Source organism: Limanda limanda, chromosome 7 (assembly GCF_963576545.1).
Source record: "Limanda limanda chromosome 7, fLimLim1.1, whole genome shotgun sequence".
Taxonomy (NCBI): domain Eukaryota; kingdom Metazoa; phylum Chordata; class Actinopteri; order Pleuronectiformes; family Pleuronectidae; genus Limanda; species Limanda limanda.
This window is the reverse complement of record NC_083642.1, coordinates 6129193-6152773: the sequence shown is the minus strand read 5'-3', so window position 1 is coordinate 6152773 and position 23581 is coordinate 6129193. Positions and strand designations below refer to the sequence as shown.

Below are 23581 nucleotides of genomic sequence, written 5' to 3'. Positions count from 1 at the left end.
GAGGCCCGATGAGATTTATATTAGAACTGCGCGGCGCCTGCATTAAGATTCAAGAGTGCGGACGGAGAATCATCAGAGGGAAATGCACAAGCCCAGATTAAAGCCTGATCTGTTGTCTTGGGGGAGAAGGGTTTTCGTCGAAGAATCAGAGAACGAAGAATCAATGCTTCATCTTTGCAGTCGGCGCGCGATTCGGAGCCAAATCAAACCAATTAGCCAAAATAAACTGCACCGTGAGAAGTGGATGATTTGCTAATGTGATCGCAAGCATTTGCATTATGTTGTATGCCAATCAGAGGAGAAGAGTAAACACATCAGAGACGACAACAAATATCCAGATTGGATCACTCTGGATTTCCTGGATTGATATTTCATCCTTTAATACCCCCAAAAATATGAAACTTATCTCGTCACCATCAGATAGAACATGGTCAAAGTTTCCCATGTTACATCCAAATAGTGATTTTTCATGTTACTGATAATTCATTCAATGGGATCTAGAAGCTGCAGCAGTCTCAATACTCCATCTGGTGGCAGAAGAGTGTATTACTCTTTTCTATCAGTGTTCAAATGTGCCGCTCTCAACATTAAATCTGCTATAATCTGTAGTTTTACAGGGACAATTGATGAAGTCACAAAGTTTGATGATAAAGAATCAATTTATAATTTAACTTTGTCAACTTCCATCCATCCATTATCTGTACGGCTTATCCTTTGAGGAGGATTACACCCTGAACGGGTCGCCAGAACATCGCAAGCTATGTCAACTTATGATAATAATAATAATGCCAAAGAGAGCAAGCCACAGATTCAAAGAGTCATCGCTGTAGTAGTTTTGTCTCTTTGTAGTGGTTTGAATTCCCTTCGAGCTCTGTTACAGTCACCTCAAACAGAAGCTCTGACCCAGTGACCACAAAATCAGTAAACGCTGGTCTAGAGATGTAAAGATATTTTATGTGTATCACTAACAGAGAGTTTCCTTGTCTTTTTCCTCCACAACGTTGACCTTGACGTCTCCACTGCGATGCCTCCTTCACCTGGCAGAACGACAACCAGCTGGACCCAGACGAGCTGGACCTGGAGCCCCTGGACAACGCTGTTCACCTGCCCAGCAGCCACAGAGTGAGGTCCGGCACCTACGTCCTGGGTGCTGGAGCAGGCGGTGTTGCAGGTGGAGGTGTGCTAGGAGGTCACGGTCGCTCCCTAAGCAGAGATTCACCCGATTTGCTCCAGACGGTGCTGAGCAACAGCCAGGAGCTGGACAGCGGGGTGGGCCGTACAGACGAAAGCACACGCTATGAGGAGTCGTCAGAACACGACCTCCTGGGAGACGACCACACCAGTGCCCCCAATACAAACGCCACCAATACGCCTGGCAGCATGCGCAAGTTCCTGTCTGGTCGAGGGGATACTCCGCCCTTGCTGCACTCCCAGGACCTCCAGTTCAGCACGGACTCCCTCTTGGGGCTGGACTGTGTGAACGGTGGAGGGCTGGAGCCGGTGGAGCGACAGGAAAGGACCTACCAGGCGGATCCTGTGAGGATGATGATGCCTGGGCTGACGGAGGAGGAGTGTGAGAGGTACAAAGAGCTGCTGGAAATCAAGTTTTACTACGAGAAGAACAGCGATGCTCTGCTGGAACAAGACGGCGGGAGTGTCCCACTGGACGTGAACAGGAACGAGAGCCTGACGCAGCATGAGATGGCTCTTTTGGAAGAGGAACTGCGCCACTTGGAGTTCAAGTGTCGTAACATCCTGAGGGCGCAGAAGATGCAGCAGCTGCGGGAGCGATGTATGAAGGCTTGGCCTCTGGAGGAGAAGAACGGAGGGGGTGCTGGACGCTTGGACATTGGTGGGACGTTGGTCAACGAGGAGGCCTCTCATCACGCCCTCTCAGATATCAACGAGCTTCCGGAGAGGGAGCGCTCCGATAAGGACAGTACGAGTGCCTACAACACCGGAGGGGAAAGTTGCAGGAGCACCCCTCTGGTCAATGAACAGTACCCATCACCCTCCACCCAGAGCCTGGATGGGGGAGAGTCTCTTTATTCAACTTCCACCAGGCAGAGAGAGAGGGGGACCAGGGACGGAGCACAAACTAACTTGAACCAACCCTACGCTCACACTCACAGAAGAGCAGCGGACACTAAGACGTCCAGCCCTGGAGCTAAAGTCCGGTCCCTGTCCAGAGACGGAGGAACCAGGAGGGGCTCAGATGGAGGGATGAGACGTAACCCCAAAGCCAACGGGACAGCAGAGAGGGCGGGTGGACGCAGCGCAGAGAACAGCCCCTACCTGTCCCGTCGGCAAACTGAAGCCCAGCCGCCTCAGCGCTACCTGAGCTGCATGCAGCTGAGGTCGCCCTCCACCTCCGAGCAGCTCTGTGGTCTCAGGGAGTCTCTCAGAGAAGGAAGCTTGGACAATGGGGGTGACGACAGCCCCATGAGCTTGGGTAGCACCTGTAAAGGTGTGGTCCAGGCCCCAGGTGCTGTCCCGTGTCCCTTGTCCCCCTCCCTGATGCCTGCCTCCCCTCGCATGGAGTGGAAGGTGAAGATTCGCAGCGACGGCTCTCGCTACGTGGCCAAGCGGCCCGTGAGGGATCGCCTCCTGAAGGCCCGCGCCATGAAGATCAGGGAGGAGCGCAGCGGCATGACCACGGACGACGACGCCGTGAGCGAGATGAAGATGGGCCGCTACTGGAGCAAAGAGGAGCGCAAGCAGCAGCTGCAGAAGTCCCGCGAGCAGCGGCGGCGCAGAGAGTTCATGATGCAGAGTCGTCTGGACTGTCTGAGGGAGCGCGAGAGGGAGCCGGGCAGCGGCGGCGGCCAGCAGGGGGCGACACACCAGCAGGAAGCCAACTCCATCCTGGAGCTGTGCCACCGCAGGAGCTTGAAGAAGAGGAGTCGCAGAATCCTTGACAACTGGATCACGATACAGGAGCTGCTGGCTCACGGGAGCAGGTCTGAAGATGGGAAGAAGGTCTACAACCCGCTGTTGTCTGTCACCACAGTGTGAGACTCAACCCGACAGAGAGAGAGAGTCAGAGAGAAGAGAAAGTGCCAAAGGGTTTGATCCGAGCCTGAAGGATGAATCTCTGTGGCACAAACATCCGTCTGCAGAGATCAATCTGAAACACAAGTCATTGAACGTAGCATCGTGCCAAATCTGAAATGTTCAAATCAGAGAGAAGCACATGACTGAGACAGTCAGTATCACATCTTCCTTAACAGACAACACACACATTAACAATATCACATTGAACTTGTCTGGTTGAATGGACCTGAACCAGTCAGGAATCGGCTTTCTACCCATGTTTACCTGTCACATGACGTGAAGAATGTGATTCTTTTTTATCTTCATCTGAATGTCACGGTCAATGGACAGGATCAGAAAAGAAGCGTGTGGGCAGAGTTAAAAGAAGAGAGGTGGACAGAGAACATGAGCAGAATGGAGGGAACTCAGCCAGAGAGCTGCAGCAAGACAAAGACGCACATCGTCATTCATGTTGTGTCTCGTTACATAAAGAGGAGAAGCTCTGTGAGATGGCACCACCTGCTGTTAGACCGTTAGAGAACTGAGAAGGTTTTATCTGTTCAGGCCTCTTAACACGTTTCTATGAGTGACAGAACAGATGGAATCACGCAGCTGTGAAAACCACGATGAGAAAAAGCCACTTCTGTGCCAGATAACTGTAAATTTAGTGTCCTCACGGGACTTTTGATGAAGCACATTTTCAAAGCGACGTTGTGCCAGTTGATGTAGTCGAGACCTTTTCTTCATTCCAGCCGTGTTTGTGTACAAATGTTTTGGAATCAGAGGCTGAGCGGATTCCTTCCTTCAGGCAGATTTCGACAAATAGCACAAGTTTCCAAGTGTTACATACAGACTGAAATAAAGCAGCTGGGAGAATAAAACCTGAAGCACAAAGTAACTGACAGGATTTTTTTTTAACTTGATAAAGCACACAAAACATTTGATATTTAAAAAAGGCAAGATATCATTTCCTATTTATACGATTGCCAGGTCAAAATCCCGTGCTCACACCCAATTATGCCATGTTTAAGAAAGTGAGAAAAGAATCCTGGATCTTCCTGTTTATACAAATTTGCTCTAAAACGCTGATGAAAACCTCCTTAGTGGAGGTAATGACAATTGTTATGTCCCATTATGTATGTTCCTAAACATTTCCTGTCATCCCTGTCTGGTCTGGTATATCCAAATTTTGCCTTTTCGTCTCAAGCCACTGGATTATTATCTGGACTTACAATTAAAGCCAATTAAAGTCTGGAGCCACTGATCCAGGAGCAGAAGTTTGTTCTCATTTTGCTTTTGTGCATGTTTTGATATTGAGGCTGCCCCCCCCCTCATGTACTTAAATCCTTTAACATACTGTACTTGTGGATGTCTTTCTATGATCTGCTCATAGCGTAGAGAAAAAAAATAACCAATGGTAAACTTGTCTGTTGAATATTGTGGTGTTCAGTGTCGGCCATTTTGCAGTGAAAGCTTTTCTAAAATAAATGCTGTGATCATGAAAACTGTGTCGGTGTCGGAATCCAGTGAATGAACGAGTCAACGTGTCCTAAACAATTCTAAACCTTTATTTTTCTAACAAGAGTGAAAAGAAACAAAGGCAACATTAAAATGAAAAGTTTATACACAAACTCACGACAACCGTGTGTCTGTAATATCAATAATAATAATAATAATATAATTTGAACCCAGGAAACAAAACAATGTGTGACAAAGTGAGTTACAGTGAAGTTACCTTAATCTGCAAAGAGAGAGAAAACGAGGGAGGGCGAGCGAGAAGGAAAAAAAGAGGTCGAGTTGAAAAGGAAGAAAAGAGATGGAGTCAAGAAGAAGAGGTTTTAAAAAAAATGGAGGAAAGGGAAATGAGACAAAACCAGGGAGGAACAGATATCCATTTTGGGAAAGTAGCACCAAAAACATTAATGCCTGTTTATAACACTTCCCAAAAGTTACTCTGTTTATTCAAAATGCATATCCCCTCAAAAAACGGCCTCAAACACAAGAGTCAATACAACTAAAAAAATACAAGTGTAACCACGGGGCTGTTTTCCAAGATCAGCCGTCAAAACCTGCTGCACGTCAGCGTCAGGGGAACAGAACTGTCTAAACGAACCAAATAGCTTATCCGACGTACGTCCAACCGGGTGGGGGGGGGGTGGGGATTGGGGGTGTTCAAGTGAAGTGAGACCTGCCGCTGCCGAGCCAGGCGTCGTTTGAACAAGCATGTAATACAATTGGGATAACATAGCATACTGACTGACCTCAGAGACAACTCTAGACCAATGAACATTCCTATTACGTTAAGTCCCACGTCGGTCCAACACAGTCTTTTAATATGTTCGAGGAGGAGGAGGAGGAGGAGGAAGAAGAGGAGGAGGAGGTGGTCTGGGTAGGGACAGCGGGTCTGGAGGAGTAATGAATGGGAGGATGGAGTGTAGAGGAAGAGTCGTGGCTCTGTTTATGTCTGAATGGATCGATGAGGGGTGGAGGATGGAGGAGGAGAGGGGGGGGGGATGTCCTGCATCTTTCTATAACTTGACACGGTTTTTCTGGCACAGTATGTTCTGTCCCTTCAGCTCCTCTGCAGATTCTTTCACACAGAGCTCCAGCGCTGACTACATCACAAAATCTGGGAAACACACAAAAAAGAAAAGGACATTTTTAGCGATTTCAAGAAAATGAAAAGAAGATATTTAAAGCAGAAGTAAAGTCAAGGGGCGCTCACTAGTGTTGCACGGTGTACCGGTACTAGAAAGGTACTGCGGTACCCTTACGTTAAAAACACTACGGTTTAGCATGTTTTTAGTACCGGTACTTTATTATAATAGCACCCGCCCCCACTCACTCGCTCAGGTGGCATGTTTTTACCTTTTTTCACCTCAAACACACATCTGTAAAATTATGTAACTCATACTTGTGGAAATAACTATGTAGTAATATAGTCAGATACGGTCAATAGGCCTGCATAGCCGTGTATAATTAATGCTATGATGTCACCATGTAGTTTTCATTAATATCTTGCTGTAGGCTAATACTAATATGAATACCATTTGTTAAGTGTTCAAAAAGCTGGGCAGGAACAAGCTGGTGAAAAAGGGAACCCTACAGATTTTTTATTTATTACTATCATAGATAAATATACCAGTATCGTATGGTATTTGTGGTATTGTATCGTATTTGTGGTATTGTATTGTATTTGTGGTATCGTATCGAAAATCGTGATATTTTGGCAGGTATAGTATCGAAGTCATAATTTTGGTATCGTGACAACACTAGCGCTCACCTCTGGTTTGGTCTGGACAGGTAAGTGAGGAGAGGGGCTGAGGGGACAGGTCTTCTTTGACTCGGAGGCGTCCAGTGACCGCTCGCCTGTCCCGTCCACGCCTCGGTGGCTCTTCCTCTTCCTTTTGGAATCCTTGGCTCGGCTGCGGCTGGTTCGTCTCTGCTCATCGAGCTCGATCTGAGGGAGAGAAACAAAGAGGACAGGATGTTAGAAAAGAAGCAGCGGAGGTGAAGCAGCATCAGTAGAAATGTTACAATCAACACGGCAACTTGTCTCTGCTTCAAAAACCTGACAAGTACAAGCAGTCAAAGTTTACTTGTTATTGTTGAAATGATAGAAAAGCAGAGAAAAGGATTAAAAACTATTCATACTGCCAAAACATTCCTCTTAAGAAAATTACTTTAAAATGTAGTGGAAGTTGCTCGAAATGCTAAAATAATTAAGACCTACTTTAAAGTGTTTAAGACACTTGGATAAGAAATGGATGGAACGTGTTTAAGACTTTTCAAGGTGTAAATTTCACATGTTTTACCTTCTTTGTTTAATATTAAACTCAAACAAGCTGCTGGTAGCTTTGTGTGTATCACGAGTGTATCATTGGAAAAGTTTATTTCCCAAAATGTGAAAACAGCAGATGGTAAAGATATATTTTATGCTTTAACTCTGTTCTTGAATTTAATGATGGATGTTTTATGTCTGACTTTGAATATGTCAATACCCACATAGGAAATATCTGTCCTCACTTTAATTCCACAAATAAATCATCTCAAAAAGGTGCGTTTCAGTTCCCCTGACCTGAATGAGTGTGTGCAGTGCGTCTCTGGGTGGAAGAGAGGAAGCTTGGAGAACCCGGTGGATGATGTGAGTCTGGTCCAGGGACACTTCCAACAGATCTCCCTCCAGCTGCAGCTCCTCCAGCTGGTTCCTGATGGCTGGAGACAGCTCCACCACCTGGCCCTTCAGTAAGGGCAGCAGGGGCAGAAGGGACCCCACACCTGATAACATGAACGGGAAAAAAGTTGAAACAACTGGTGTCTGTGGGACAGAGAGAGAGAAATGACTTTGGATGCTTGTAATGACGTTAACACTCGGTCTCACCTGCAACGTTTGACTTCTTGCTGACGCCATTTTCACATCCAGCCTGGAGGGACACAAGATGGAAGGTGGATACAAGATCACACAGACGGTCAGCAAACAGAGATTCAATACTCAAATAAAGAGAAGGAGGAAGATGGTGTTCACCTGAGTGCCGTTGCTTTCCTTGGTTTTCTTTTGCGGTGAATTCTCTGCCGTCAGGTCGATGACTCCATCCTCTCCTTCCCCTCCCTCGGAATCGGACAAAACTATGACGGAGCTCTTTCCATTCGCCTTCTCCATGTCTTCGTCTTTCTCTGCTTGACTGTGCAGAGTCTCTTTGAGTTCCTGCAGCTTCTGAAGAGCCGGCTGCAGCTCGGACGCCTCCAGCGCCTCTTTGGCTCGGCCCTGCCAGGTGATGGCCCTCTCGGTGAGGCACTGCAGCGCCTCTCCTTCAGGGAGACGCACCGGCAGCCGCTGCAGGGCCACGAGTAACGCCAGGATAGTCTCCAGGCGAGGGCGCCGTGACCGCTGGCACTGCGTACACAAGAAACGCGCGTCCCAGTCCCACCAGCAGAGCGGGTACGCCAGTGGTCCGGAGGAGGGGAGCAGGGAGGGGAACGGAACGCAGCCGCCGTGGAACCAGTCCTTACACAGGTGGCAGCGGAGCTGAGGGGCGCGTGGCGGCCCGGCGCACACACACACCGACTGAGGGGGGGCGGCGCCGGTGTGGTGACTGTTGCCATTCTCTTTTACAGAGTTCTCTGAGTGGCTGGATGTGTCCGTCTCCATGGGGTCGTCCCACCTCCCGTTCTCCTTGTTCTCCTTGCAACTTGAAGCCATAAGTCCAGATTTACACATGTTCAGTTTCTGTAGCCTCAGCAGCGCCTCCTTCTCCTGGTGCTCTCCCTCTTTGAACGCCATCACCTAAGGGCAAAGCACATATTAGGCGCAGGTAAACAAACAATAATCAAGCATCTCAGAGCGATTACAAACACACAAAGTCGCGTTGGGTAGACTCACAATCGCGGCAGGATCCCTCAGGTCCTGAGCAGAGAGGCCCAGAGTGTTGGTGTCAGAATCCTCCAATATATCATCCAACGCATCCGACCCAACTCGCCTCTCTCTCCGTTTCGCACACGGACATAAAACCTGCAATGGCAACACTCCAGTTAAATCTAAGTTCTCATGAAGGACGCCTTAATAAGAGCTGTTAAAGTGGAATGTAATTCTGACTTAAGTACATAGATAATATTTGCTGCTGTTGTTATTACAAGTTCAAATCCATTTCCCCAGTTCCCTCCAGGTCGCTCACCTCCAGCAGGCTGTGCTGGCTGCTCTTCTTCAGGAAGGTCTTGGTGGACTTGTCCCTCCAGGAGTGGGCGCTGGCCACCTGCAGCTCCAGCTGCCTCAGCTCCTCCATGAAGACCGGCAGATCCCTTCCTATCGCCACCAGGCCCTCCAGGTCATCCAGACACGGGTAATGCTCCCCATTCTAACAAGACATAAAAGATAACAATACATCAACATGAGGTACAGTCTGTTTTACAATGTTTATTCAATTAGGGCCATGACAGCAGGTTTATTTTTCTTACCTGGATCTCCTCCAGGTCCGTGACCCAGGCGCGTGCTCGTGTGAGACAGGCCTGTAGAGACAGAATGTTTGGAAGCCTGACCGGGATGAGCTGGGCCTCGTTCACTATCGCCTCCAGGGTGGAGAGAGGGTGTTTGTGGCTGGAAGAACAAAACATTGACAAAGACATCTTTGGATCAGGACAGACTGGTTGTGGCATGTCAACGACTCCTTGCCGCGGGTTAAGTGTAGAGAAAAGTACACGGTGTGACATCCCGACTGTCTCACCTTTGTTCGAGGCAGATTTCTGCTTTCTCCTCCCAACGTTCTGCGATAGTGAGCAGCTCCTGAAGCTCGGCCATGGCCGTCTCCACCGATACGCTCTGGGGAACACTGCATCCCGCCTGCATCAGGATCCTCAACACCTCCAAGGTCACCTCCTGCCTCTCGCCTCCTTCTGTGCCCAGGGTGCGCCTCACCTCGGCCAGCCAGTGGCCCTGCTCCTTCAGGCCCTGGAGCGAATCACACTCTGGCACCACGACGGGCAGCTTGCCCCCCTCCTCTAACAAGGTCTGCAATCGCTCAGGTGGCGGCGAGTCCCTCCTCCAGTCCCGGTCACTGACCAAAGCTTGAGCCTCGCTCTGGAAGTCCTTCACTGTCTGCAGCATCGCCTTGAGAATCGGGAGATACAGATGTGAACCTTCAATGCACTAAATCAAAACAGAACTTTACAGCTAAGATTGTGAAGTTGATATCAAACAGAAACTAGGGGCTAAATAGTTTCCTTAGAATGATTGTGACACTGAGTTCTTCTCACCTGCATTTCCTCCAACTTGCTCATCACACAGGGCAGATTGTTCATCGTCTCAACCAACGACTTCAGCTCGGCCAAGGTCATCTTACTTTCACTGAAAGAAAGCAAAGTGTGAGCGCGTGTAGCTGAACAGACGAAGGTAACGTCCACTCTGTGATCCTTCATACCTGCTCTTTGACTTTTCCAGGAGTTCATTACTCGTCTGCTGGCAGCGCTCTATGTCTTTAAGGACTTTGTTGAGTTTCCGGAGAAGTTCGTTGTCTGGAAACTTTTTGTCCGACGCCTCCGTCTTTAGGGTTTCCAGGTCATTAATTCCTGCATTCGAAAGGAGGGTTACAGTTTGTCATGTTCAATCTAAACTCACAAATTAAGGCTGAAATTAAGTTTAAGGGATTCAATCATAACAATCTCTCACCTATCTTGTTTCCCTCTTCTTGCTCAAGTGCCTCTTTCACTCTGTTGGCCCAGGAGTCAAAAGACTCCGATCGGACCTTTAACCGGTGAAGCATGGCCAGCAACTCGTCCAGGGTATACCTGTACCTGTAAAGTGACAGGGGGAACAAAAATATATAAATAGATTGAATAAGACAGAAAACTACACTGTGGTATATTATGGCCAATAACTATAAACACACACACAGCTAGAAGAGAGAAGTGAATACCTGAGGTAGAGTTTTTCGGTGGGGCAGTTGCACAGATCCTGAGTGTGATAGAGACACACCAGCCGCTCGGGGCATTTCGAACACGCCAGAGCAGAAAGGAAGCATGTGGTCTTGCACTTATCACACTGTCGCTCGTCATCAGGCAGCAGCTCGAACGCCTCGCGCTCTGCTTCGGTGATGCCCTGCAGAAACATCACAGATTGTATTGAGCGATCAGAGTTTAGAACGCGACAGAAACAGAACGATTTGACCCAGGCTCCAAACTAGTGAAGCTCTCCTGACGTAGCTCACCCTCTCCATCAGTCCCTTCCGCAGCTTCCTCTCCTCCTGAACAATACTGAACATTTCCCGGTGTGTGGCTGCGGCCAGGTTAAGATCTAGTTTCTCTGGGCTGGCAGCCATCTTACAGGTGAGCTCCTCGTGGGAGAAAACACAATACCTCCTCAGACGGCGGTAGTGGTCTATACAGGAGCGGCCAGCAGGCAGCTGAGGGCGGGAGAAACCAACGATCTTAATCACAGAGTCTTGAATAATGTGGAATGATGACCTGAGAGAGAAACATGGGTGAACAGACATACCCAGTCCGCAGTGCAGAAGTTGACAGCTTCGGCAAAGTTATATCCCTGATTGAAGCCGCTGTGGTAGGCTCTGGGGAAGGTGATGACGAACTCGCCAGCACACTGGTTAGTGCGTACCACCTGCAATACATAAACAAAGAGGTAAGGTGGGTTTTTAATTCATCATATTTCTGCTGCATGCATGTGTGTGTGTGTGACACTGACCGGTACACCATGAGCCATGAGGATATTGGGGTTCATGATGGTCACCAGCTGGTGCAGGAGGTCAGGCTGAAACTCAAACAGCTCGGGTGTCTTCTTCTTCATCACCTCCTCAAGTCGCTCAGCTGCCACAGAGGGAACTCCGTACCAAGTCTTGGGTTCGCCCCTGGAAATGATAGATAGACAGGAAATGAAACAGAGAGAGAGAGGAGGTTATGGTTCATCGTAGTCTCTACATTAGAAACTTTGATCCTCCCCACATACAACAAGTGTTCTGTACCAGTGCAGGTAGTTGATAGAGTAGCTCCAGTGATCCTCGATGTGCCAGCAGAAAGCCGAGAACACCATGCCGACGTAAAGCCACGGCACCTTCATCCCAGAGATGTCTCCGTTAATATGGCACAGGAGCGACTGATCCAGGACCGGCATCACATTCAAGTTCCAGCCAGAGCGAGCGTATTCCTGACAGAAGAGAGGAGAGAGAGACCTGAATTAACCACTGGACAATCTCTGTTTACTCACATCCTGTTACTTACATATTTGCTCATCAGCAGAATTACACAAAACTACTGAAAAGTTTTCCACAGAAGTTGGTGGAGGGATGGAACATGAGTCAAGAAACCTATTTAAGTTTGGGGTGGATCAAAGACTCGCTTTCCTTAAGTGTGGTGCAGCCTTCCAGAAGTTAAGTGGACTGTTGGGCGTTATGCTCTCTAAGGAGCGACATTCTGGTTTTGAGAGCATCACTGAATGGAGTGGGGATTAGTTGGTAGTCTTAATGCCAGATTGCCTTTCTGCATATTATATTTCATTTAAAAATGTAACTGTGCTTGACCTCTATCCAAATCTGTTAATCGAGCTCCCCCCTTATCAAAACAGTTGCCGTTACAACAGCAAACAATGTAAATACCTCCTCTTCCGTTGTGAGCGTCCTCTTGCCGTTGTCCATTGGGAAGCCACTGCCGAACTCTTTGGAGTGGATGTCTGCTCCGTACTCCACAGTCACGTCTTCCTCGATGCTACTGACCAACCTCCAGAACTCTCTTTCCACAAGCTCAGTGGGAACCATCTACACAGACAAGGATATAGAGATTAGTCACTTGTTCAAACAGCAGTAAAGGGGCAGAGCCAGGCTTCATGCATGTGCGCTTACATGGACAGGCATGTTGAAGTAATCTGCTTTGAAGGCGTCAGCCATTTCCCCAAAACTCTGCAGTGTGTACTCTCGTGTCGCTTGTTCAAAGCCGAATGCTTCTGCTGGCTTCTTGCACTCCTGAAATCCAACAGCGAAACGTTGTGGGTTAGAAGAAATCTAACAAAGCCTGTTAGGAACATTACAGACTCAAAGGAATGTGTTTAAACGTTTGTATTTACCTCTGCCACACACTTAGGACATCGCCAGTTGCCTTTGGGAGGATCAGTGAGGGGGGGTAGTAGACAGTGGGTGTGGTAGTTATCATCACAGCCGTCGCACAGCAGGAGTTTCTCATCATCATCTCCCCGAGCACACATTCGACACACAAACGAATCGACCTGTAAAACAGCAAGGAGAGGAAACTGTTGGTTTTAGGAGCTGGAGCCTGTTGAGTGATGGTGCAGACAACAGAGCGTCCAATCAGGACACTGCTAACCTGCTCTAGCAGAGATATTAAATGGAGTAAACAACTGAAATCATATTAGACTGAATAGTAATGAAGAGCACAGTACATCGAGCTCACAGCCAAATTAAATCAGTTGAGCTCTTATCAACTACTCACGCTTTGGGGGTTGTTGAGGTTGCGTCGGAGCCTCATGGTCATTTTGGTGCACGGCTTCTCTGGATCGTCTTCCTCCATGTCTTTGTCCTTTTCTTTCCCGTTCTCCGGTTCCTCCTTCTTCACCTCCGACTTAAGGGTGGTGCTCGGGGGAGGCGGCTGGGGACTGGACGTGGCCCCTTCACTCGGCTTCTCTGCAGGCGCCGGTGGCTCGGCTTTCACTGAGGTGTCCACGGGCGCAGCGGCCACGTTGTCTTTGACGGTGACAGTCTGGGGCAGCTCGTCTGAAAGAGGAGCATTAAGTGGTCAGAATCAAAGGTTTTTAGTTATCAAAGAATAAAAGGTTTACAGCGCTCCGGCTTCAGAGAACAGTCTCATCTGAACCAATGAAAAACTCTCCAATGACCACAGTTTATTTGATTGAGTCAATAGAAATGTATTACTTTAGCTGCATCAAATTAATTGAGGTGGTTTAGTGTGGCTTCAGTACGTCCATATTTCTCATCCATCTAATAATTCCAGAATTAACTGTCTGTTTGTGGCTCACATATCTCGAGAAACGTTCAACTCATCAGCTTAACACTTGGCTTGTGTGTTGTTAAGGGCCAAAGGAAGTGTAGTGTAAAATTTGGACAATTAACCGGCAGTCAGTGAACCTTAGTAGCGGCTGGGACTCATCAACAGAAGTGACGTTGTGGTGAACGTGCGGTTGTCGTGATCTGCAGTTTGTGTTTCTGTGTACTAATTCAAGCTTCACTGATCTTTGAATAAACAGGTGATCAGCTGTTTGCGCAGCAGCAGTGGCTTCAGCAGCTTCAGGTTCTCTGGACTGAATCCAGCAGCCGGTCTTTACTTGCTGCTGCTCAATTACTGCAGATCACTTTTACAGCTTCAGAAATAAAGCTGTAACCAGCATTACCACAGGCCAAGTAAACCAACAGACCTTTAACAGTAAGTGTTTAAGAAGATGATCAAGTTAATTTGCGGTGTCAGCACTTACCTTTCTTTCTTATGCCTTTATACCTCGCGACCAGCCCGAGCCCCATCATCTTAGGTCCAGCGCCGTAGATCTGTAGCTTCTTCAGCTCTGGGTTCTTCTCGATGTCTTCCTCTGTGGGTTCAGGCTGAATACAAATAAAAAAAGTACAATTTCATTATTAAAAAGGGATAAACTGACGACAACTTCTCTCCAGAGCACACAGAGCAAAGCAAAGTCTGAGGCCAAATGAAGATCGACAAATTAAAAACACAAGAGCATAGCAATGCATCACAAGAGGGGATTGTGCTGCGGTTAGAAAGTAAGGAAAAGTTAGCCTACGTCACAGTGAAAGTTCAAAGGTTAAGACCCACCACCAAGACACACAATCACCAACAGTTGCAACCATACAGTGGGTGTTCTTTAGGTTTTACTGACTAGGATTCCAGTTTTTATTAAATCCTGGTTGGTGTTAGTTGTAGTGTATTGTTTGCAGAAGAAAACAAAAAAGAAAAGTTTCCAAGGTAATTTAGTCTGTCCTCATAACTGACAATTTAATTAGGAAACAGGAGTTTACGATGCAAACCTACTGTTTAATGGGTGTTTTACGTGAGTTGGACGTGTTAACAGTATCTAGTTGTAAAAACTAAACTTTCTGGTCTTTAAAATTATTAATTACTGTCATTTACAAAGTTAGATAATTCTCCAGTGTATCTTTGCCTTGTAACAAGCTAAATTACTTTAAATCACAATGTGTGGAAACAGATCAGATCATACTTTAATAGCGACATTAGCTTGTAACACTGCATTGATATCTTAAATATTTTGATTAGAATCCAAATCTTTAAGTCAGTTGTTTCTCGTTTGTCTCATTTCAAACTTTTTTCAAATCTAAACTTCAATCTTGAAAAGCTCAGATTTGTAAAACTGCTTTTGCTGCATTCTTCTCTTTCACGAAGGCAGAGTTTACGAGTGCATAACACCAGCGATGTTATTAAAAATGTTTGAAAGCGTTTTACATTACAAAGCCGAACATTCTTGTGACCTCATCCTCTCCGATGTCTTCCCTCTGCTTATAAATGAGATTTTCTACTGGTGGAGAGAAGAGGAGCTGGTTGCTCTCAACAAGAACTCAACTCATTTCCTTATAGAGAGCTAATTAGACTCTCTAACCATTACGCGCAATTAGTGTTCATTTTCAGCTCGCTCACTGAGGGTCATATGGAATGTTGCATTCAATCATTTTTGTGCAGTAATTACAATTCAGTTTCCCTTTTATGTTCTGAAGCTCTGTCACGGTGTCAGGCTCTAGTTCAGGCAGTATGATTGCAAACAGGTCTTAACATCACATTCAGTAATTACTCAATAGAACTGAAAAGCACAAAAAAAGCAGAACAAAATTAACAACACTTTTAAAAACCGGTTGGATCTCAAAACCTGTCACTAACAATGAATTTAGGAAGGTTCTTTTACATTGGAAGTTTAGTTCTCGTAATGTGATCACAAGAAACCAGATCACATTATTCATTCTTATCGGAAAAACAGGACACACAACAATCCCAAGACTCCTCTAAAGGCAAGTTTCTTTTAACTTTGCCACTTGTATGCATTTGTGCAGACATAACTCCTGCTGTCCAGTCATTGATCTACATTTTCTGGTAACATAAAAAAGATGTATTTAATCTGGTAGCCAAGCTTTGCAAGTGGGATGGGGACTGAAACCAGGGGATGGAAAAGTAGAACTTGATGATCGACGGCAAACAAGCAAACCTTGAGAAACCTGGAGGGGAACAACAATTACATATAATAATTTACCCTCTGTCTTCAGACTATGAAAACAAAAGCCTATGAAATTAAACCTACTAGGTTCTTCTGTGTGAGTGCACCCCAAAGAAGCACATGCAGCCACACACTTAGCTGCTGTAGTGAGTACAGAGTGAGGCAAAAGAGCAAAGGCACACAGACAGCCCAGCAGTACAAGCCAAGGACAACCACAGAGAAAGTGCACGAGAGAAAGAGAGAAAACCGAAGAGTGGAACAACTAAACAGCTAGACCAGGAAAATGCTTGAAAGTTTGAAATAAACTTCATATTTAATATCAGTCTGTGTCATTTTGGATACCTGAGATATTAGTCCTCAGCAACCTTGGCACTGGGATCTAGATTTGCCTACATACATTCATTCATTCATTCAATTCCCTTTTAATCTATAATATATTGACTAAAGCTTCAATGACCTGGCTCCAAACACCTGTTTTCAACGTGAGACGTCATTCTACCATTTGTAATAACAGTTCTAAAGCCTGTTCTTGAAGAACAAACAGAGCGGGAAATCCTCCTCTCTTTGTTCAGTGTCTGATCTAGAAATCAAAGTGCACATGTTGGCAACATGTCTGTGACAGTCATGTGACCCTTTTGTGGTTGCCACCTCTTAAACATCAGAGTTATGAGTGCATATGACTGCGGTTAGTAAATATTAGAAAAAAAACCGCTCAGAAGGGGTGAGGTGGTCTAGGAAAAGCGGCAGAAAGAGAGCGGGCGCGAAAGGTGAGCTCATGTGCTCGAGAGGCAGTACCGCAGAGATGAGTTGAGAGCCAGTGGTGAGAGGATGTGGGGCCAGATCCTCTGGACCCTGCAAGGGGAGACAATAACAGCAGCGATAAACTAACACAAGAGGAAGAAGGGAGATGAGAGGGGAAGGGAGAGAGCCGGGAGAGAGACACAGCTGGATGTAGGAAAGATATCACCGGTACACATCATGAGACAAGGGTTATATATATCTGATGGAGGATAAATTAAGAGCAAATGGAAACTTTTGTGGATCTAGGTACTAAAGTTTTGAGAAATCAATTAATGGTTTGATGCATTTAACATACATTTTGTTTACACTGCAGTCTGATAGACCAGCATGTTGACAGAAATGTATTTGATATTTCAATCTCTTCCGCTTCTCGTTGAAGAGAATGTAAAGATACAGTAAATTCTATATGGAAAGTTAATAACGGTCCTCATCCTGACCGACGCAGCACGCTACCACCAATGATCGGTGATTTCGCACCAACATGATTTTTATGGAATGGGTGCAGCTTCAGAACCAAACTGAAATAGAGAGAAATAGAGTCTTTATGAGAATTCTCCACTGCTGAGAAGTAGGGGATTTTATGATTCTGAAACCGAGATCAAAACCATGATGCAGGTGGTGCTGCCTGTTGAGTTCTACTTAATTTACTACTACTGATAATGATATTAGATCATTTTCCAAGTTAAGTGAAAATAGGACTGGATTTTATAGAGAAGTTGTTTACCTATAATTATTTGGGTAGTTGTGTCACTTAAAACAAATATTTTCAAAAAGATTTACATTAAACTCGAGTTATTTTGCTTTGAATTCAGCTTTTAAGTTAATATGCAAAACAAAAATCTATTCCAGCATAAGGAATGACCTCCAAAAAAACCCAGTGGCAAAAGTAAGATGAGCAGATCATTAAAAACCTGAGGGTGTTGTCAGGGTAGAGCATGAAGCATCATTAGCTTGCATGTAACAAGCATGACATGACAAACCGGTCCAGTCACTGTGCTGCTCAATGGCAACTTCAATGCATAAAATAAAAGTGTCTCATGAAACTAATGGTTGCGTGTCTTTTTTGGGGGATGAAAGAAGATGGAAGAACCCAAGCATAGAACAAAATAAGCAATGGAGCAGAGGGGAAATGGCAGAATTAAGCAAAGCAGCATGGCAGGACGGAGAATAAGCAAGCTGGGATGTGCTAAAGTGAAACCTCTTGTTTACCTGACACTCATGCATCAGAGCACAAGGATAAACACTTCAAAACCTTTAATATCAACACATTAGAGTTATATTCTCGGTTGATTGGTGGCTTGACTCTTTGTTAGCCTATAATGACGCAACCTGTCACTATTCGTATGACCGTGATCAGCAGACAGAGCATAAACTATTTAAATATGATAAAACTTTTCAAATGAACCTCCTGTAAACAGATTTGAATCCTGGAATAACAAATCTGATTATTCCAAGTCAAATAAACACTGTATTGAGTGCACTTCCCTGAAAAACGTTGGACAGAAAAGACAAACCCTTGTTTTCGTTGTGTACTGAAGAGATTTTGGTTTGACATCAAAAGATGAATTGGAGAGTTGAGTGTCAGCTTTCATTTCCTGGCATTTCCACACATCTATGTGTTAAACAGCTCAAGACAACTGCTCGTGTTGGGACCCACCCATTCTTGAAGTGAGTAAAAGTTGCACCTTTTAGACTGAAAGGGTGAATGTGAACTCTTGGTTTTAGACTCGGGTTTCAGATTACATTTGTCATTTAAAAAAAGAATAACCCAATACGAAGACCAGAAAGCTGTGGGAGAAAAGACGGTTGAAGCTGCGGAAAAAGGAGTTAAATGCATCTAGATGTAAATACCAGGAAATAAAAGCTGAGATTGTGAACTCTTGTTTCATGTTCATCTTTTGACCTTAAAGCCACATGTCTTCAGTGTAAAACAACTAAAACAAAAAAGGCATTGACATTAACCCTTCAATATTTTGAAGGTATTGTATTTTTAAATCAACCTAATTACAGGACTCTTATTATTGAGAGAACAAATACAGACATCAAAAGTGGCAAAGATTCCTAAATGATGTTTGTCGTCCTGTGGGAAACCATCACTGATGAAGCATGAGAACAGTGTTACTGGTGAGAGGTATTCCTGTTTAACACATCAGATATTAATCAAAGTAGCAAAATAAACAAATAAATACTTTTCTAGGATCGATTTTAAGGTGGTTTCATTGTGAATATCTCATCCAACAACAAAATAGGTTACTTCAATTCACTGATTGACCGATAGGATAGATACGCTCACTCACATCAGGCTGGCATCGGTTTGCTCTGCGCCCGTAACTGATGATTTTGGACGGCTGCACCGACTGTCGCAGGGGGATGGAGTGGGGCTTGTACTCTTTATCCACTTCTTCACCGTCATAGTGCTTTGGCTTGCAATTCTGAAATGACATAAAGAGGGCTGTCATGAGAACACGTCCATACAAGCGACATATAACTTACCACAGTAAGAGTCATTTGTCATACAGTGACAACGATGCTTTGCAATTCCTTTTGAACGTCATCTATTTACTGAGATAAAATGTGTGTCATACCGGCAGGCTGTCTCCCGACTGGGACGCTTCGAAGGGGAAGACGATCCTCTCGTAGTGCGAGCGCAGCAGAGAGCCGATGTTCTTGCCTGGAGGGTAGCCGAGCCTCTGGGCCACACGAGACCAGCGGCGCTCCTTACAGACCATCTCAAAGCCTCCCTCACCCGTCACAATCTGGGACAAGATGAGAGCATTTCAGCAATCACAGAAAACGAACAAAAATATCAATTTTTCTGAGTTCAAACTCACCTTTGACAGGCTGAAAAGATCGAGGATGCGTCTTTCAATATGGGGGATTTTCAACGAGGACGCCTGGACTTCCCAAAACCTGGCGATGCGGTCCAAGTAATTCAGCTTTACTCTGGTCTCTGCCTAAAAAGATGAATGAGGGACAACAATGTTTACTCCGGTCAGTTCCATGACATCTTCAACTGTCAACGTTAAGGGAAATAAAGACAAACTTACCTCGAGCTCATTGAGCCTTTGCATGCGTGGTGTGAAGCGGAAGGTGTCCAGCTCCACTGAGAACGGTGGCTGCCAATCCTATAGGGAAGCAAAGACACAAATCAGTAAGCCTATATGCTAAAAGAGTCTTTAGAAACATCTGGTTCAATGTCGAATACTATCATTCAGGGAGCTTACTAAAAACAGCAAATGAACATTGGAGATTAACACGATTGTGAGCTTAACCCTGGTTTAACTCGGGCTTTCAGGCTCACGCACTTGGCTCTGCTTTAACCACGGAGGTCACCAACTAAGTGACGTTCACACTATCAACAATTAAAGAACCACCTTCTCACCAATCAACTCTGAGGGCAATATATTTTCTACAAGATCTTTATTTGGCTAAATAAATATACTTTAAGTGCAAAAGTGATGGAGCGTTAATCTACAAGTCTTCAAATCATTTTCAGTTTTCCAGCAGTAATCATCTGCATCCTCTGCTGCAAAAAGATTCACTTTTGTTTTATTCTGTAAACTCTTGTTAATAAAGTATTGTACTTGTTAGAGCTGCTAGCCAATCATATTTGCTCATTGGAAAAGCACAAAATGAAATTCATGGAACATATATGCAACTGAAACTAAGTATAAACCAAGTTTTGGAGTTGTGGGTGTACTGAAAAACTTTCTTTTAGCTGTTGATTATTATTTTGTTAAGATTTGTGAGAGTTATTTAAGTGGTGTCCTCTAAACGTAACATTTAGTTGATATTGAGCTTAACTAAATTAATTTTAAAGAATATTTGCAAAAAATGAACTCCTACCCTTTAACCGTTAAAATATAAAACATCATCACTTCAGTTTATTCAGCAGATAAGTCTGAAAATGTGTTATCATTTGTGCGTTCAATCTTGAATTATGGCCAAAACACTGTTCAGTGTGACCGTGGATAAAAAACATCTAATCACTTCATCCTTGAGACGAAGTGAACATTTATGACAGATTCTAAGAAATGTTCTTAAAGCGTTCCTGAGAATAGGACAGAAGCACAGACAGACTCCGCTGTCACGGAGGAATAATGACATGTTGCTCACGCTCAGACGACACTTAAAACTGTCGGGCTGGTTATTAAACCTGCTTGAAGAAAATCTGTGATGTGCATAACATTGTTCAATAGAGTGATATTACTTTCAATAAATAAACATTGAAGAGTGCATATACACAACCCTTCTGTATTTGCTCAATGAATCTTGTGACCTTTGCATCCAGGGCTCCTCCTGATGAGTCAAATGTTCACAGGCAGAGTGTGTGAGTGCAGGTATTTCTCTAAGTTTCTACTTTTGATGTAGCAGTGGTCAGGCATTGGGGGTTCTCTCATCCGGAGGGAACCATATAATGTTTTTAAGTTCTAAATACAAATGCTCATGAGGTTCTTTATCGATAGTCTTATTTGTTCTTCTTCTTGTTTTGTGAGGCAGCCTGAGAATGCCGAACATAGATAAATTGATTTCTTCAGTCTCCAGATTCAGATCCTCTCAGTCCATGTACCCTGGGCCTGATACTTCTTGCATAAATATACTGTGCATGGAATATGCTACACATTGAACACATAGCAGGCAATTTATTCAACACAAACCAAGCATAAGCAAATATTTACTTGTGGAGGTCGGATTTTGCAGATTCCAGACTTCTCTGCAATGGGACGTATCTTGGCGATGTAGCCCAGGGGATCCTGAAACTCCTCCCATGTCGGCTCAAATACTGGACACTCCGGAGGAGGGGCAAACTCTTCCCCTTCCATTGCCCTGACAAAGGGAAGGTGGAAAATGCACAACAAGTTAATAACCTCGTGTAGATTCGCTGATGGGAATGACAACAACGTACAAAAGCATGGAATTTTTTTTGAATGTGAATCTGATCTTTACTTCCTGGAGATCAACTTTAAAGTCTAGCAAAGAGTTTTGTCACTTTCTTTCCTGACCGCTTAATACAATGGGGAAGTTCAGAGGAGGAGTACGTGCATTGACCAGCATTTTGCCTTCAGCCTTTCATAAACTCCAGTTTCATAACACAAATATCACAATAAATGTTCCTGATGACAGCAAACTTTATAAACAAGGCAAAAGAAATGTCAGCAACAAGAAAAACCAACCAAAAAAAATGTACGAGCGTATTAAAGAGTTTTCAGAAAAGTTACTTAATTTGTTTACGCTCGCTGGAGCAGAACTTCCTGTCTGGGCACAGTTACAACGTTCCTCAAACATTTCCCTGTTATGCACTAATAACAGATTATCACAGCTTTAAGTAGAGGCCGATAAAAAGAAAAACATTATCCCAGGATGAGGTGGTGGTCTTTTAGGGGAGAGGGGGGCATCCAAGTGGTCACTATCAACCCATCCCCATCCCCCAACACCAGACATAACAAAACATCTGCCATGCTCTGGAGAATCAACAAGGCCCAGTGAGGAAGAGGAGGCAACAGTTGTTCAACCAGGTGCCACACAAAACAACAATAATAATATAATAATACAGAACAACAATAATAGTGTTTACATAAAGATGTGTATTAGCAGAAAACATAACATGTAAGAATCAACGTTAACTACCCTGTGTAATCTAATGGGGTTTTTTGCTTATATTAAAAAAAAGGTCACACAAATAACCAGAAGAACTCCAGTGGCGTGGATCCCATCGCCCTGGTTCTTCATGGTCTCCCAGACAAACAATGGCGTGGAGGCCATGAACCCTGAGGTATGGAAGGCCAGGAAGACATCCCCACACAGAAGAAGGACTGTGGGGGGGTCGAGTCCCTTAGCTTTGAGACAAATGACCACAAACACACAACTGAGGTGTCCCACAAAGTTAAACATCCTCCAACAACTGTTAGCGACTCACTGCACAAACTTGGGACAAGTGGCGTGAAACACAACGCGTACCTTTCGGCCACGACCACAACAACACAACACTAAAAGACAACAAAAGTAACGGGTCCCCTCCTGTCCCTTCGCTTCTAGTCCCGGTGTCTCCTCCGGGGATCCGTCCTAAGCTCTATGTTGTGTCTATTGTTCCATCTATATAAACACAAGCGAGCCAGGCTAGCGTTAGCATCGAGGCCTCCCACGGGTTTAGGTGAGCTAGCTCTGGTGAGGCTAACGTGGAGTGGGTGGCTGAGCCGAGGCTAAGTCAACAAACCCCGGCGAGACAACCCTGTTCCCTGCGTGGATCTAACCCGGCTAACACGGCAGCTAGCACGACAGCTAATCGTGATGGCGACCGTGGGGAGACAAACATCCATATGTGAGGTTATATATCGAGAAACTCTGTGGTGACTGACCGGCAGACACCTCGCTGTCCCGGGGTTCGCTGGGGCTTGGTGGCCGGGCTCCTTCCTCTGTTGTTGTGATGTTGCCTGGTGGTGGTTAGCTAACGGGGGCCAGCTGTGCTAGCTCCGGTGGGCTAGCTGCTAGCTGCCGCTGCTAGCGAGGTGGACCCGGGATTCAGCCTCGGTTCTCCATCGGCTCCGGTCGGCCGAGCGACCCGGGCTCAGAACGAGGGTGACACGGGTTCGTTTTAATGGTGAGCGAGGGTCTCGGACTCTATCAGCCGGGTCGTTGATCAATCATTCCCCGATCGATGTTATCACTCGCATCGGGCCAGGCTATCTTTCTTGACGAGACGCCATCTTAGTTTTTTTTCTCACGACCGAAGCACAACCTCCGAAGCTCCAAAGCACGTCCCCCACGTTTACTCCCTGAAAGTAGTGCACACGTACACACACCGGAAGCGACGCGATCCACTAGAGAGGCAGGATTTTAATAGAACTGTTAGATGCATGATTATAAAAGAGCTGTGGATATGCATGATTATAAAAGAGCTGTTTGGAAGCAGGGTTAGAATAGAGCTGTAGAGGTGCATGATTACAAAAGAGCTGTAGAGGTGCATGATTATAAAAGAGCTGTAGAGATACAGGGTTTTAATAGAGCCATAGAGGTGCATGATTATAAAATAACTGTGGAGATACAGGGTTTTAA

At 45.3% G+C, this 23581-nt stretch overlaps 2 protein-coding genes across 3 annotated transcripts in view; one reads left to right on the top strand and one right to left on the bottom strand.

Moving 5' to 3' along the window:
• LOC133004555 (PDZ domain-containing protein 4-like) overlaps positions 1–3015 on the top strand; it is a 15861-nt gene extending 12846 nt beyond the window's left edge. For both annotated transcript variants that reach the window (XM_061074020.1, XM_061074019.1), the window contains one exon: positions 1045–3015. In XM_061074020.1, coding sequence (XP_060930003.1) covers positions 1045–3015 — 1971 coding nt within the window. The remainder of the gene's footprint in view (positions 1–1044) is intronic.
• Positions 3016–4624: 1609 nt separating this feature from the next.
• Positions 4625–23237, bottom strand: kdm5c (lysine demethylase 5C). The gene is made up of 28 exons (XM_061074016.1): positions 22885–23237; positions 21208–21355; positions 19576–19653; positions 19360–19482; positions 19114–19284; positions 18826–18960; positions 13973–14096; positions 12976–13256; positions 12593–12751; positions 12372–12491; positions 12129–12287; positions 11499–11680; positions 11222–11384; positions 11018–11137; positions 10731–10925; positions 10440–10621; positions 10193–10317; positions 9945–10092; positions 9781–9871; positions 9252–9634; positions 8986–9124; positions 8706–8885; positions 8414–8542; positions 7559–8317; positions 7415–7457; positions 7112–7311; positions 6317–6493; positions 4625–5662 (listed from the first exon to the last, which is right to left on the bottom strand). Exons 2-28 carry the CDS (start codon positions 21349–21351, stop codon positions 5654–5656), a joined length of 4719 nt encoding a protein of 1572 aa, XP_060929999.1. The 5' UTR covers positions 21352–21355; positions 22885–23237; the 3' UTR covers positions 4625–5653.
• Between the last annotated feature and the right edge of the window lie 344 nt (positions 23238–23581).